Source organism: Oryzias latipes, chromosome 14 (genome assembly GCF_002234675.1).
Source record: "Oryzias latipes chromosome 14, ASM223467v1".
Taxonomy (NCBI): Eukaryota; Metazoa; Chordata; class Actinopteri; order Beloniformes; family Adrianichthyidae; genus Oryzias; species Oryzias latipes.
The window spans coordinates 29,793,251-29,807,124 of record NC_019872.2 but is presented as its reverse complement, the minus strand read 5'-3'; the positions used below and the strand labels follow the sequence as shown (position 1 = coordinate 29,807,124).

The window sequence follows — 13,874 nt, the reverse complement described above, 5'->3', positions numbered from 1 at the left end:
CATTTTGTTGGGGTATCGGTAGTTCGTTCAGTTGTGGGGGAAAAAGTCAGTGGGATGTTCATTAAAGTGATGACGAATTTGACGTCACGGCATCAGGAAGTGGATCCGCACGTGCTTCCTTTCGCGACCTCGTCCCGACGCCGCTAACATGCCAAAAGCCAAGCAGTCGAAGCGGAAAAAGAAGTTCGACTACAGCAAGAACCGCAAAAATCTGAAGAGAAAGTTCCAGAAGAAGAGCCGTCCCTGGATTGAAGAGTAGGTTCCGAATCCCCTTGAGCGTCAAGCTAGCTTAGCTAGCAGACTAGTGTCATGTTTACTTCTGCTCAGATTGACTGAAACGTCACGTAACTAACAGCCTGACTCACAAATGTCTCGTTTCTTGGTTCCTTTTTGGACCATATGTGGACTTTAATCCGAACCAGGACCGACAAACGAGCTAGAGGGGTGATTGAAAAAAGTCACGTGCGTGCTGTTAGCATGCTGTTAGCCGCGTGCGCCATAGCGGTTTCTGATGAGGCCTGATTATAATTGGACCGCCCTGTCGGTTCAGCGGCGGTGTGGTTCTGCTTTGATCCCTAAAACGATCACGCGGAGGGGGCACGTGGAAGGGTTCGTACGATCCTGACCTGGAAAAGTTTTGGAAGGAGGTCCTTTGATGTGAAAAACGAAACTTCTGTAAAGTTTTGGAAAAGTCGTGAAATTTTAATATTTTGGATCCAAAAAAACATTTTTTAAAAATTAGTTTAGCTTGAGATTTGAATCTAAATGGCGGCAGGAGTTGAACCTCCTGTTGATGGGACTTTAATTCAATTCAATTAAATTTTATTTGTATAGCCCAAAATCACAACAACAGTCGTCTCGATTGGTTTCAAAGTAAAACATGAACTCAAAAGGATCATGAATACAAAGAATTCAATAGGAAAATACTAAAATGAACTAACAAACTGACTAAGCTATACTGGCATCCCTGCCCTTAGACTTTAGGAGGCTTTCAACTATCAGACATGGATCTAGAAATGTAGTTTAACAACGAGCGGTGTAGGTACCAAAACCATTCGGGCTGCAATAACTGTTCGGGGTCCTGGGACTAGTGCTGACGTCACATTATGTGATTGGTTGTCCGTAGGTCCGATGACGTGTCAGATAGTGATTGGTCTGGACAAATTACGATACTACCATAGAAGAAGATATAATGAAGTCCGCTGTAAACAAACAGAGCGGTGACATAGAGCCAGATTACCTTCATAACGTGCTGGAGAGAACCAGCTGCAGACATTGCAGACGCCGCGGACACTGCAGACGCCGGTCGGTCAGAGAACTTTAGAAAACAGGAAATGATGGCCTTACTATCCATCCATCTTCCTCCGCTTATCCGGGACCGGGTCGCGGGGGCAGCAGTCTAAGCAGAGATGCCCAGACTTCCCTCGCCCCAGCCACTTCCTCCAGCTCCTCTGGGGGGACCCCGAGGCTGTCGGCTGGCCTGGGAACGGCGAACGTCTTCCCCGGGGCCTCCACCCAGTGGGACAGGCCCGGAACACCTCTCCAGGGAGGCGTCCAGGAGGCATCCGGACTAGATGCCCGAGCCTCCTCACCGGGCTCCTTTCAATGTGGAGGAGAAGCGGTTCTACTCCGAGCTCTCTGGGTGACCAAGCTCCTCCCCCTGTCTCTAAGGGAGTGTCCAGCCCCCCATGGAGGAAACTCATTTCAGCCGCTTGTATTCGGGCCTTACAATGGAAACTGAACTAATTCAATAAAATTAAAAAACGGAGGAGCTTTTTTCAAATCTTTTCTTTGATTTCTGTTCTAATATTTATAAGAACTACAAAAGCAAAGAACTCCAAACATGGTGGACTCTGACCTCATCTGTTCATGGAACTAGAAGGAGCTGCAATCACACGTAGAAAGGCATCAGGGCGTCACAGACACGATCTGTTTGGTTTCTGTGCTCGTCACCACATCATCTGTTCTACTGACTCTCCCGCAAACATCACAGAGAAAAGTGTTGGAGAAATATTAAATATGGACCAGGATGAACAGTTTATGAATTTTGTTTGAGTCAATGCAGACGTTAACTGGTGATGTGGTGACGAGCACAGAAACCAAACGGATGGTGTCTGTGACGCTCTGATGCTGTTCTACGTGTGATTGCAGATTATCTTCTAGTTCCATGAACAGATGAGGTCAGAGTCCACCATGTTTGGAGTTAAAAATATTAGAACTATTAGAATCACAGAGAAGATTTGAACAAAGATTCCAGTGTCTTCTTTTAATTGAATGCAGCAGGCTTTCATACATTCCTGCAGTTTCCGCCACACCTTGAATAACTTGATTCAACTTATCTGATCAGAAGAGCATGAGTGGATCTGTAGGCTGGTTCTGATGCAATCAGACGGTCATGAGGAGGTGGTGGAACCAGCCATGTGGATGTTGGAGCTGGCGTTTATGGTCAAAGATGGCAGAAATGCTCATATGTTTCTTTTCTCAGTTCACACATTAGAAATGCCTGGGATGACAGTAAGTCCACCGCCTCCAACCTGCTGGCGATGGGTCTGTCATCTGACCCGAACCGGACCCTGCCGGTGAAGAAGACGAGGGTGAGTGAAACTGGGTTTAGCTGGACTGAGAGCACCAGAACAGTCTGGGGCCTTCACTTTTTACCCTGCAGTTCTGCTTGGTGCCAGCAGAGAGCAGCGTAGTGCTGAACTGTTTTCTGTCTTCATCCTGCAGAGCGCTCCACAAAGGGCCGGCATCATCACCAAACCCTACATCCTCAACCGTGAGTTCTTCCTGAAGCTTCAACACTAACAGACTGGAACATCCAGAAACAGAACCAAACGTACCTTTGTCTGAATCCCTGACAGATTTGGGATCTGCAGAGTCCAGTTTTAGTTCTAAGAACCAAACATGGCGGCACTGACAGAAGAATCAGCAGCTTTTAGTTTCTTTCTACTGATTCCTGTTGATCTCTGACCTAAAATGGATCCAGATCCTCTTTATCCCAAACTTCAACCAGTGTGACTCAGAGATGCCTGGAACTGAACAGTGACGTTTTCCAGATTCCGTCCAAGATAATAAAGAGGATTTAAAAGGATTTAATTCAATTTGGAACAATGCTAATGTTTTAGGTCCTCAGTGATCTGGTTAGATGGTAGGAATACAAATAGATTTGATTAATCAATACGTCCTACTTGATATTCAAATACAGAAAACCTGCAGGGAAACCAGAATATTGTACATTTTATTGTCAAAATGAGATAAAAAGGCCTGAAAATGACGTCCCTGTTTCTCTGACTGTTGTCCTCGTGAGCAGAGCTGGAAGAAGAAGCCAGCCTCCCTGAGAAGGACTGCAAGACGCTGTCGTCTGACCTGATGGAGTACGTCCAGTACATGGTCCGCCAGCACAAGGACGACTACAAGGCGAGTCCCTGTCACGCCATCAGAACCAGAAGATGAACACACACACCCACAGCAGCCACTAAAAGTATTCAGTCAGCCACCAGGTCTAGTTCTTTCCCTTAGAAAGCTGAGTTTGGTCTGATTCAGGAGATAACATGATCAGCTCAGAAAAAACCTCTGGGTTTCTGTTCTTCACAGACCTGTCAGTTTCTCTGTTGGAAGCTCATCTGTCCTCCACTCGTTAGAACGTTTGAACAGGTCACCTGGCAGCCAGACGTGTCCCTCTGACGTGTCCCTCTGACGTGTCCCTCTGACGTGTCCCTCTGACGTGTCCCTCTGACGTGTCCAGACTCGCTGGAGTTTTCTAGAGAGCATCTGGATGATCCAGAGGGGGATCGGGACAAACCCGTATGATGAAGCCAAACCAAAACTGGTTCAAACTCAGCTCCTCATGTTTGGAGGAGAACTGACACTGAGCTGCATCCAAAGAACACCACACCCACAGTGATGCATGGGGGTGGAAGTATGATGCTTTGGGACTGAAGAACAGGACTAATGGATTCATGGAGGGAGACATTTTGGACCAAGTGAGAACATTGAGGATGAAATCTGTCTGGATCTTTCAGCAGCACAGTGATCGCCAACACATCACCATGGCAACCAAAAATAAAACACAATAGAAAGCCATTGTCATACTTGGTATGACATTCAATGTGTGCGGTCAATACAGAAAAACAGTCCAAATCAGATCAAAAATGTGCAGCATTCAGGCAGATGTGCAGGAATCCAGAAACTGTCTGAGTCCCAAAACGTCACGGCTCTGGAGAAGATCTGCAGGGATGAATGGACCAAACCGGCTAGAGACCTTTGACCTCTGACCTCTTTCATGGCAACATTCGAGTATTGAGGTGAACTTCCATTATTGACCAAATCCTTATTTTGTGTCCCAGGAAAAAAAGTCTTTCAAAAAGTGATAGTCTATATGTGCGTCCGCCGCAGCTGCAGGGTCGTCTGCTGCAGCGTCTGCCGCACCTGCAGGGTCGTCTGCTGCAGCGTCTGCCGCAGCTGCAGGGTCGTCTGCTGCTGCAGACGGGGTCGTCTGCTGCAGCGTCTGCCGCAGCTGCAGGGTCGTCTGCTGCAGCGTCTGCCGCACCTGCAGGGTCGTCTGCTGCAGCGTCTGCCGCACCTGCAGGGTCGTCTGCCGCAGCGTCTGCCGCAGCTGCAGGGTCGTCTGCTGCTGCAGACGGGGTCGTCTGCTGCAGCGTCTGCCGCAGCTGCAGGGTCGTCTGCCGCAGCGTCTGCCGCAGCTGCAGGGTCGTCTGCTGCTGCAGACGGGGTCGTCTGCTGCAGCGTCTGCCGCAGCTGCAGGGTCATCTGCTGCAGCGTCTGCCGCAGCTGCAGGGTCGTCTGCTCTAATGCATGCTTGTGTGCAGTCTTGGACAGTGGAGGACAGAATCTGTAGTTAGAACCTGCCATCAGACGGGTCGGCGCCCAGTCCTGACCTTCCTCTTCCTCTCTGCAGGCGATGGCTAGAGACGAGAAGAACTATTACCAGGACACCCCCAAACAGATCAAGAGGAAGATCAACGAGTACAAACGCTGCCACCCGCAGCTCTTCCAGGCCTTCCTGAACTCGCTGGGCGCTCCAGAACCCATGGTTCAGTAGGTGGGGCTGACGTGGGCGGGTGCAGAGCTGGACTCACTGACCCGAGCGGCCCCTGAGACGGTCCCCCCGCTCCAAACATCCAAGGATTTCTTTGATGGACAGACAATAAAAGAACAAAGTGAAACTGTGTCTGGATGATCTCAGCGCTCGAACCTTCAACTTGGTTTGTGGCCGTGTTTCTGTTTACTGCTGCTGTGATTGGATTATTGATTGGATCCGCCCCTTCCAAGCTGTTTCCATAGCAACTGTACTCGTACACTGACGCTCTGGGACGACGAAGCTCAAACATTTGTCGTTTTTTATTTTTTTTAAATATGTCAAAAAATTAAAGTACCGAGTTTTTGATCTGAAAAATAAACAAAATGGAAATAATTGGAGTTAGTGTATGCATCTCTTTCTGTCTACGGTACGGTACCAAGTGGCCCACGGACCAGTACCAGCCCACAGCCCGGGGTTCTAGGACATGTATGCCGTGTCAGGATTGTTCCAGTGCTGTACCAATCTACAATTCCACAATCCAGAGCCCTAGAAATGTTCAGGAAGTCTCTGCCAAAACCGGTGTGCATCGATGCTCACTAGATCACAGAATATAGACCACAATGCATTGCGTCAGTTCCATTTTTGCCAAGTATTCTTTACCAAACCAATTTTATCTTCAGAAGACGGTGGACTAAATAATCGTCACAAAACGCTCATATCTATTCGATTTTAACTTTGTGAAATCGATGACATCACACAGTGATGAAAGTCTTCCGGGAATTCCCGGAAATCCGGGTTTTTGAGCAAACCGAACTTACTTTCCGGGAAATAAAGACCTGATCTCTACGGACAAATCGCTTTCCGGATTAAAAAATGGTCTGAAATAAGCTAATTTTAGCTTTATTTTCTATATTTCTCCGCAGATCGCTTCCTCTATGGTCGTGGCCATCTCTCGTCTTCCCGGCCTAATTGACCAATGACGGGACGTTTTAGTTGCTTTCGGATGCGTCGACGGGTCTGATTGGCTCTGTCTGCACCACGTGGTCAGCGTGACTCGCTTCCCTAGAGACCAAAACTGGCGGACCCACGCTAAACTTTCACAAACACATCTGAAGAGTTTGCGATCAAATTTGTGTTAAAATAATGGCAGGCATCGTCATTATTGAGCGTGGTCACGACCTCAGTTGTGAAAGGACGATAAACAAATTGAAGTGGTCTTGGCTGGAAAAAAAAGATTTTTAAGGTAGTGTAGGTCAAATACTTTTTTGTGTAAAATAATCTCAAAACCACATTTTGAAATAATTTCAATTTTAGTTTTGAGTTTCAGTTTTTATTTTGAATACATTTCTTTATCTAATTTATTTGTATTTCCTAATTACCATGATTTAGTTCAGTATAGTTGACATTAATTATAAGTATTTGATGGTTTGGACCCGCACTCCCTTAAAAAATAATGTTTACAATGTTTAGCTTAGTTTGTATGTTTGTTTTGATATTTCCCAGATTACTTAGTATTGGTGTTAAAGAATTGATGTATTATGTTATAGAATTAAAGTTTAAAGCAGATCCCATATTTTGATGTAATTATAGTTTGAGAAAACAGTGCAAGTGGATGTTGTACATCAGTCATTTCTAAAGCAGAAATAATGTATAAATAACTGAGGTATTTTCATAGAATATCATAGTTACTGGTGTTCTTTTTGCCATTTGGGGCTTTGATGTTACTATATTTTAGCAATTGTATGTTTTGCAGCTTTAAGGAAAAGCGTAGATTGTAGGATTGTGTTACTTTGAGCAATTTTCTAAATTCCTTTTTAGGACCAGCAAGTCCTTAATGGAGAGTCAAACTAGGGGTTTGAATGACAAATCATGATGCTCCAATTAGTCTTAGTTTCTTGATAAAGAAGTGAATAACTAGCTGCCAGAATGCACCAGAATGCATCTAAGACCACGTATTTTTCCAAAATTTCGCTCTGTGCCCGCCATATCGCTCAAAGAAAAGTTCAGGGATTTTTTCCTTGCCTGACTTTCATCACTGATCACATTTGCCGTTTAAAAACATAAAAGTAGTGAGTGTGGTATCCAAATTACTTTTAAATTCACCGCACTACACAGTGTTTCAGTGGTTGGGGCGGGAATTCGATCAGCCATAGTTTCTGCAGAGCAGAAGGAGTTCATTAGAGGTTCCCCTCTGAGTTGTGGGCGGGGACTGCAAAGCAACCCCGCCCCCTCGTACCCCCATCCACCTGTGAACATGCTCTCCTGCTGGCTTACAGCCCCTCACACATCCAAGTTAACAAAAATGGATGCGATATCGGACCCATCCAGCCCTACGCCTCCTTCCAAGAGGACGATAGCTTTGATGAAGACACTTCAGACCAAGAAGAAGGTTCGGATCCCAACAGAAGAACATTGTCCCATGAAAAGATGGAGGCTGATGAAAGTTCAGCTTGTTCTTCCTTTGAGAAGACAGATGAGAACGTAGGCTTTGATGACTTTCAAGAGAACTTAGACAATGAGGAGGAGACCGAACCAAGGTTAGGATCCGTGGAAGATACCAAGATTATTCCAAATGCTTTTCATTCTTTGTCTGAGAGGCACGAGGTTCTCGGTTTAAAAGAAGACTTTCAGGTCACTTCAGATGATAAAGGTGAGTCTAAATCTAAAAGGAAGAAGTAGTCATCAAAGATGGCAGCATTTTTGAAGTCCAGGGTCTTTGGGCTCCAAAGAGAGGATCTTTCCTTCTTCCTCCAGTATCCAACACGGCCACCAAGAAAGAAAAAGTATCAAAAAGAAGAAGAAGGCTTCTTATTTAGGTTTGGGGAATAATCTCTGTTTTTACTTTAAGTATTTTAGTCTTTTACTTTTTTGTTTTAACTCTTTGCGTTTTATAACTTTCCTATTATTTATTTTGCTTTTGGTTTGGTTTTATAATTAGAAATTGTTTTATGTGAAGCACTTTGACCTAAATTGGTCTGAAAAGTGCAAAATTAGCAGTTTTGTTTTTTAGTTGTGTAACTTTTTTACTCACTGACTTTCTTTTTCACCGACTTTTTTGTGTTGTTCTTACACAAAGTTGTTTGATGTCACTTTCTCGTTCCTGAAACAGCTTTTGTTCTTTCTGTGGAAGTATATATCTTTTAGCTTTATACGTTATTTTTTTTTTATTTCAATTTATTTAAACAAATTCATCTAATATTCTTTTATTTCTATGTTGTGAATGGTCAAAGGTCTGTAGTTGGTGAACGTTTGGTCAGAGACTACACACGCTGATGTGTTGTCATCTGTTTCCTCACATTCTCATGCTTGTCTGGTTTTCCTCTGAGGGCTTCAGTCCCCCCCCCCCCCCCCACCTGATCCAAAACTCTAAGGAGTTTCACTGAAACGGCAAAAGCGATGATCGGTCTGTAGTCTCTCAAAGCTTTTCTGTTGTTGGTTATTAGATGAACGTCTTTCACATTTGGGGTCATTCGGGTCTAGAAGAAACCGCACATTGATCACAGCCCACTTTCTTTAAGAACCCCACAACAACCCCACACATACAAATGAGACAACATCCTGTTCAAAACAAATCAAACTTTATTTATAAAAAAAAGCTCTTCACATACACTGCACAACTCGGAACGCTTTAACATTTCAAACAAAAACCAAAAACACAATATTACAATAAAAAAAACAACAACCCACCCTTCACCCCTCCGTTAAACATGCGACCCTTGACCCCCACACACTTAATGAATTCCGATAAAAGTAACTGCTAAAAGAAGGTTCAGACTTGGCTCTGCTGTGAGGAAAAATAGAAAATAGATTTTATTTTAATTTCACAACATGTCCACTGTAGAGGACAACAGGACGATGTTTCTGTGAAAATAGAACTTAAATGGGAAAATCAGAAAAAAGGAGCAGATTAAATCTTTAGAGTGATATTCACCCAAAAAACGTTACATTTTGTTCTAAAACAATAAAATTCTGCATCACTCTTTTGTTACTTGTTGGACCATCTGCTACAGAGGAAGATCGACCGGTAAATTGAAAACTTTGCCTTTTGGCTCAGCTCTCTCCTCACCACAACGGACCGGAACAGAACCACATAACTACAGACGCTGCTCCGATCCGCCTGGCCATCTCACGCTCCTGTCTTTCCTCACTCATGAATAAGACTCCGATATTCAAACTTCTCCACCTGGGGGAGGGACACTACCCTCACCCAGAGATGACAAACTACCTTTCTCCGGTCGAGGACCATGGGCTCAGATTTAGCGGTGCTGACCCTCATCCCAGCTGCAAAGAGCAGAGATGAAATCCTGTGGTCCCCAAATCAGAGCCCTCCGGCCCAATCAGAGCCCTCCGGCCCCTGGCTGTGCCTAGAAATTCTGTCCATAAAAACTATGAACAGAAACCGGTTATAAAGGGCATCCCTGCCAGAGTCCAACATGCACCGGAACCAGTTTGACTTACTGCCAGCTAAGCGAACCAAGCTCCACTGACGCATGGACTCATCGTCACGTTTGCCTTCAATAGAAGGTGTGTCGGAGCCTTAAAGCCAGAGATGAACACAGCTGATCCAGAACTTTGCTGAGGATCTTGACCCGCACTAAGAGAACAGATCCCGGCTCCCCGATCCTCAAAGCTCTTCACTGGCTCCCGGTTGTTTACTGCTTTCAATGTAAAGTCTTAATGCTAACTCTTGGGGCCCTCCATGGTCGGGCTCCTCCATATGTTTGGGTTTGATCGCCCCCTACAGACCATCTGGAGGTCTGTGGATCAGAACCTGACGATGGCTCATTGCACACGGTTCTGGACCAGAGGAGACAGAACCTCCCAGGCTGTTGCTCCAAATCTGGAATGAGCCCCCTTTAAAAGTCAACTGAAAACTTTTTTTTTTCTAAGCTTTTCAACAGAAACTGTTTTTAATGGGTGGTTTTATGTTTTTTTATGTTTTTCATATGTATGTATTTTATCCTGTGAAGCACCTTGTGACTTCTGTCTGTGAAAGGTGCTACAGAAATAAGATGCACTTACTTCCATTCAGTTGGTTCCGTATTTGGGGAGCCAGGGGTTTGTGGTGCACAGGTTTGCTCACCAGCAGAATCGTGTCAGGCTCACTTTGGAATGGAGTCCAACAGTTTTTGGACCTTCCTAAGTTCTTGTTCATTTGGATGTTTTCTTTATAATTCAGTTATTTGCTTCAGTTCACTTTAAATGATTCATCTGTCAACCTGAAGAAAAAGAACCAAAGATGTGTTTCCTTTACTTTTGGAAAGTGGGATTTTTGGGATCGTTGGACTCATGAGCGGAGCTGCAGGAGCGTCAACACTGACGACCTGACACCAGAACCATTCAAGGTGTTTAGGAAGGCCGAGCCGTCTGAGGACATGGATCTACTAGGAGTCATGCTTTGGGAGTTTTTAAGTATATGATCAAAAGTTCCAATTCCAGGTCAGAAGAATCTGTCATCTCACCTTCGTCATGAACATATTTGTAAAAATCCCCGTTTTGGATTCAGAGAGGATCAAACTACACAAAATGTTTGTTTCTGGAGATGAAGCTCAAATGAAATGGCAACATTCATCTTAACACAAATATAACTCGCCGTCAGCTCCTCACCACAGACACAGGAGTGGAACCCCCACCCAGCCCACTTCTGCCTCACGTTATCTCCCTCCCTCCTCTTCGTCGGTTCCTCCTCTGTCTCAGGCTGGAGCCAGCAGCAGATGAAGCTCCTCCAGATGTTCAGAGGAGCTGCAGCAGGAGGTTCTGGAAGGTGTCCAGGTCCTGACAGGCCTTCCTCCCAGCGCCAGAGTCCAGCTGGGAAGTCAAGAGGAAGAGCTTCCTGTCTGCAGTCACGGTGTGGAGAGCCAAGGCTTCATGAAGCTCCGACCCGCTCACAGCATGGGCCTTATCCTGGGGGGGGAGCATTGACCTTTTATCACTATGACCTCTGTTCCACTGCTGGACGTCTGCAGACTGCACTCAATCTGAAACCATCCTATGAGCTGTATGGCTCCGCCCCTTAACCACACCCACTCATTATCATCTGACTGTCACCTGAGAGGCTGAACTGGAGAAAACAAAGGCGGTGGTCTTCTTGAAAGGTTAAAGATTTCAATCCCGTTTGTTCGTCTGCATTTGTTTACCTGCTTGTTCCCCAGGACGACAACAGGCAGCTGTGGCTCCGCCCTCAGGAGGCGGTGCAGTTCAGCTTTAGCCAATGGGAGACGAGGTCTGTCAGATGAGTCCACCACAAACACCAGAACGTGAGTCTTTCTCAGGTAGTCCAACCAGTAACGCCGCAGATCCTCTCCACCGCCAACTGCAGAGCCGAAAACACAGTTGGAACCACGTCAACCGCAAACGTCTCGCCGTTGTTCTGGAGGAGAATCAACATCGTTGAGAACAGAAAGGTTTGGGGAACAGCTGCAGGTCATGTATGTTTTCTATGTTCATGTTCTTCTTGACAGAGAGCAGGAGGTCAGCAGGTTCAGGACTGAACTTCTCTACTCACAAATGAAATGTCCAAAGGAAAGGCGACAAAATCCCTGATCGGGACTTCAGATTCTGTTTGTCCAATCTGCTCTGCTGTCTTCTTGTTACATAAAAGTGGACCCCCCCCCCAAAAAAATGCCTGAAAATGAATTTGTGGAGTCTTTTGATGGCAACAAGGGCTGCCTGTCCTCAGAGGAGCGGCATAAGGCCGTCTTTATCTAGACTTTCATGCTGCCAGAGAAGAACAGAATCATCTGACTGTTCAGCAAAGAAGCAGCTTCACCCTCCAGGAAGTCCAGCTGCACAGCAGAGATGTTCAGACTGATGAAGTTAAAGCCGCGAGTGGGTCGGCACCGGCCTCTCCGAGCCGCCGAATCCCCAGACGTCAAACTTTGCAGCATGCTGCTTTTCCCGGCTCCATCCAGACCAAGAACCAGGACCTGACGCTTCCCACGCTCCTCTTCCTCCTGCAGGCAGAGAATCCAGAAGAAACATTTAAAGATGTGATGGCTGAAGCGGTTCTGGACGAGCCCATTATAGGGAAAGAGCCGGCTCCTGTAACCGCTAACCCCACCTTATTCTGCTGTTCAATCCAATCCAGATTTTTCTACCCAAACAAGAAACGTCTTGGAAAAACGTGGAAATTCGTCATTTCATCTCAGTCGTTGTCAGATCTCAGACAGATCAAACTTTGGTAACCTATGATCTCGTCTCGCTGAGTTTCAGATGAACCCACCAGAGTTCATCTGCAAGTGAACCGAAGTTTTCATGTTTGGATCAAATCCGGATCAGAGCGGGATCAAAGCTGTCAGAGTGGATGTTTTCCTTGACAGCCGTGCCTAAACCATCAAAGCTCAAGAACCTGAAGTGACCCCCTCCAGCCCAAACACTCGGCCTCTGATGGAACCGAAGGAGGTCGACCTGAGCGGGAAGGAATCCAACAAGACAGCAGCTCTCAAACACAACACAGATGAATGCGTGTCTGAGCTGCAATGACCTCTGATCAGCCCGCCATCCTGCAGGAAGGACAGCAACAAGAATGAAGACGCAGCGTCCTGCGTCCGTGAGGACCGGAGGTCTCTGTGGTCCAACAGAACCTCAGATCCATCAGTAGTTAGTTTTAGACAGGGATCAGGGATCAAGGATTTCTGAGCAGACGGGCATCAGCTGATAAATGGTTTTATTTCTGAGATGATTATGTATTCCCTCAGCGGAGTTTCCTCTGGTGTGGTGAAACACCTTAAGACACCCCCCCCCCCCCCCCCCCCCCGCACTGAAAACAAGTTAAACAGCAAAGGTTGAGCCACAGAAGGCATTTAGGAGTTCCCAGCATTTTTAAAGCAACATTCTGAGCAGGTCTGGTGTTCTCTTTGTTCTTCAGGAACGTTCGGTTCATCACGGATCATCTCCACATCCTTTCCAGGAACATTTGTCTTATTGAGAATCAACCAACTGATCTGTTTTCATGCACTTGACCGTCCGGACTTCACCGTGTGAGGGGGAGAACCTGGCTTAGGGGCCCCTGGAGGGGCCGCAGAGACTCTTCCAGCGTCCCTGAACGTGACTGCGGGTTCCTACAGGAACCTCCGGTCCATCAGAACCCCCCACGGAACCTCAGACGTCCTCACCTCAGAGATCGGGCAGTAGTCTATGGCAGGCCATTTTAACATTAAAAGGCTAGACTGGATGTGTGTTGCAGATATCTTTATTTGAGTTTTGCCTAGTCAAAAAGAACATTTCAGATATCCGCAACTACATTCTTCCTATCCGTAATCGTAATTTTAGATATCCTCAAAGATATTATTCCTAGGACAAATGACATCACTTTCGCCATTCATTTGTATGGGGTTTACAATTACAGATATCTACAATTCAGTTGCAGATATCCACTTCATGAATTACGGATATCTGTAACTGAATTGTAGATATCTGTAATTCAAGTTTCAGATATCTACAATTTCATTCTTACTAGTCAAAACTCAAGTTAAAGATATCTTTAATTCAAGTCAATTTAAGATATCTACATGTTCCTTTTCAGATATCTTAAATTAAGTTTTGACTAGGCGAAATGACGTTGTAGATATCTCAAACTGGAGTTAGGGATAGTCATAATTTAATTGTAGATATCTATAATCAAGTTACAGATATCTTGAAATGAAATTTGAATAGAGATATCTGAAACTTGAGATATCTGTAATGTTCATTCAGGATAGTCAAAATGTAATTACAGATATCTTGAATTAGAGTTTCGACTAGGCGAAATGACGTTGCAGATATCTGTATGCAAATTAGGTCCGCATCGCACTTTAGGGGAGGAGCAGAGCGTGTTGTTGTAATCATCAAATTG

At 45.4% G+C, this 13,874-nt stretch overlaps 2 protein-coding genes across 3 annotated transcripts; one reads left to right on the top strand and one right to left on the bottom strand.

Annotated features, from left to right (window-relative positions):
- nop16 (NOP16 nucleolar protein) lies at positions 1 to 5,439 on the top strand. Its single transcript, XM_023962581.1, has 5 exons — positions 1 to 255; positions 2,486 to 2,594; positions 2,728 to 2,776; positions 3,311 to 3,417; positions 4,919 to 5,439. Exons 1-5 carry the CDS (start codon positions 149 to 151, stop codon positions 5,060 to 5,062), a joined length of 516 nt encoding a protein of 171 aa, XP_023818349.1. The 5' UTR covers positions 1 to 148; the 3' UTR covers positions 5,063 to 5,439.
- A 3,163-nt stretch (positions 5,440 to 8,602) lies between these two features.
- On the bottom strand, positions 8,603 to 13,858 carry LOC101166859 (ADP-ribosylation factor-like protein 9). Of its 2 annotated transcripts, none has more exons than XM_023962695.1 (4): positions 13,156 to 13,858; positions 11,811 to 11,994; positions 11,179 to 11,354; positions 8,603 to 10,945 (listed from the first exon to the last, which is right to left on the bottom strand). In XM_023962695.1, the coding sequence occupies exons 1-4, from the start codon at positions 13,195 to 13,197 to the stop codon at positions 10,775 to 10,777; spliced, it is 573 nt and encodes a 190-aa protein (XP_023818463.1). In that variant the 5' UTR covers positions 13,198 to 13,858; the 3' UTR covers positions 8,603 to 10,774. The 2 variants fall into 2 exon arrangements, with proteins under 2 accessions (XP_023818463.1, XP_023818464.1); XM_023962696.1 differs by lacking the exon at positions 13,156 to 13,858 and adding an exon at positions 12,102 to 12,785.
- Between the last annotated feature and the right edge of the window lie 16 nt (positions 13,859 to 13,874).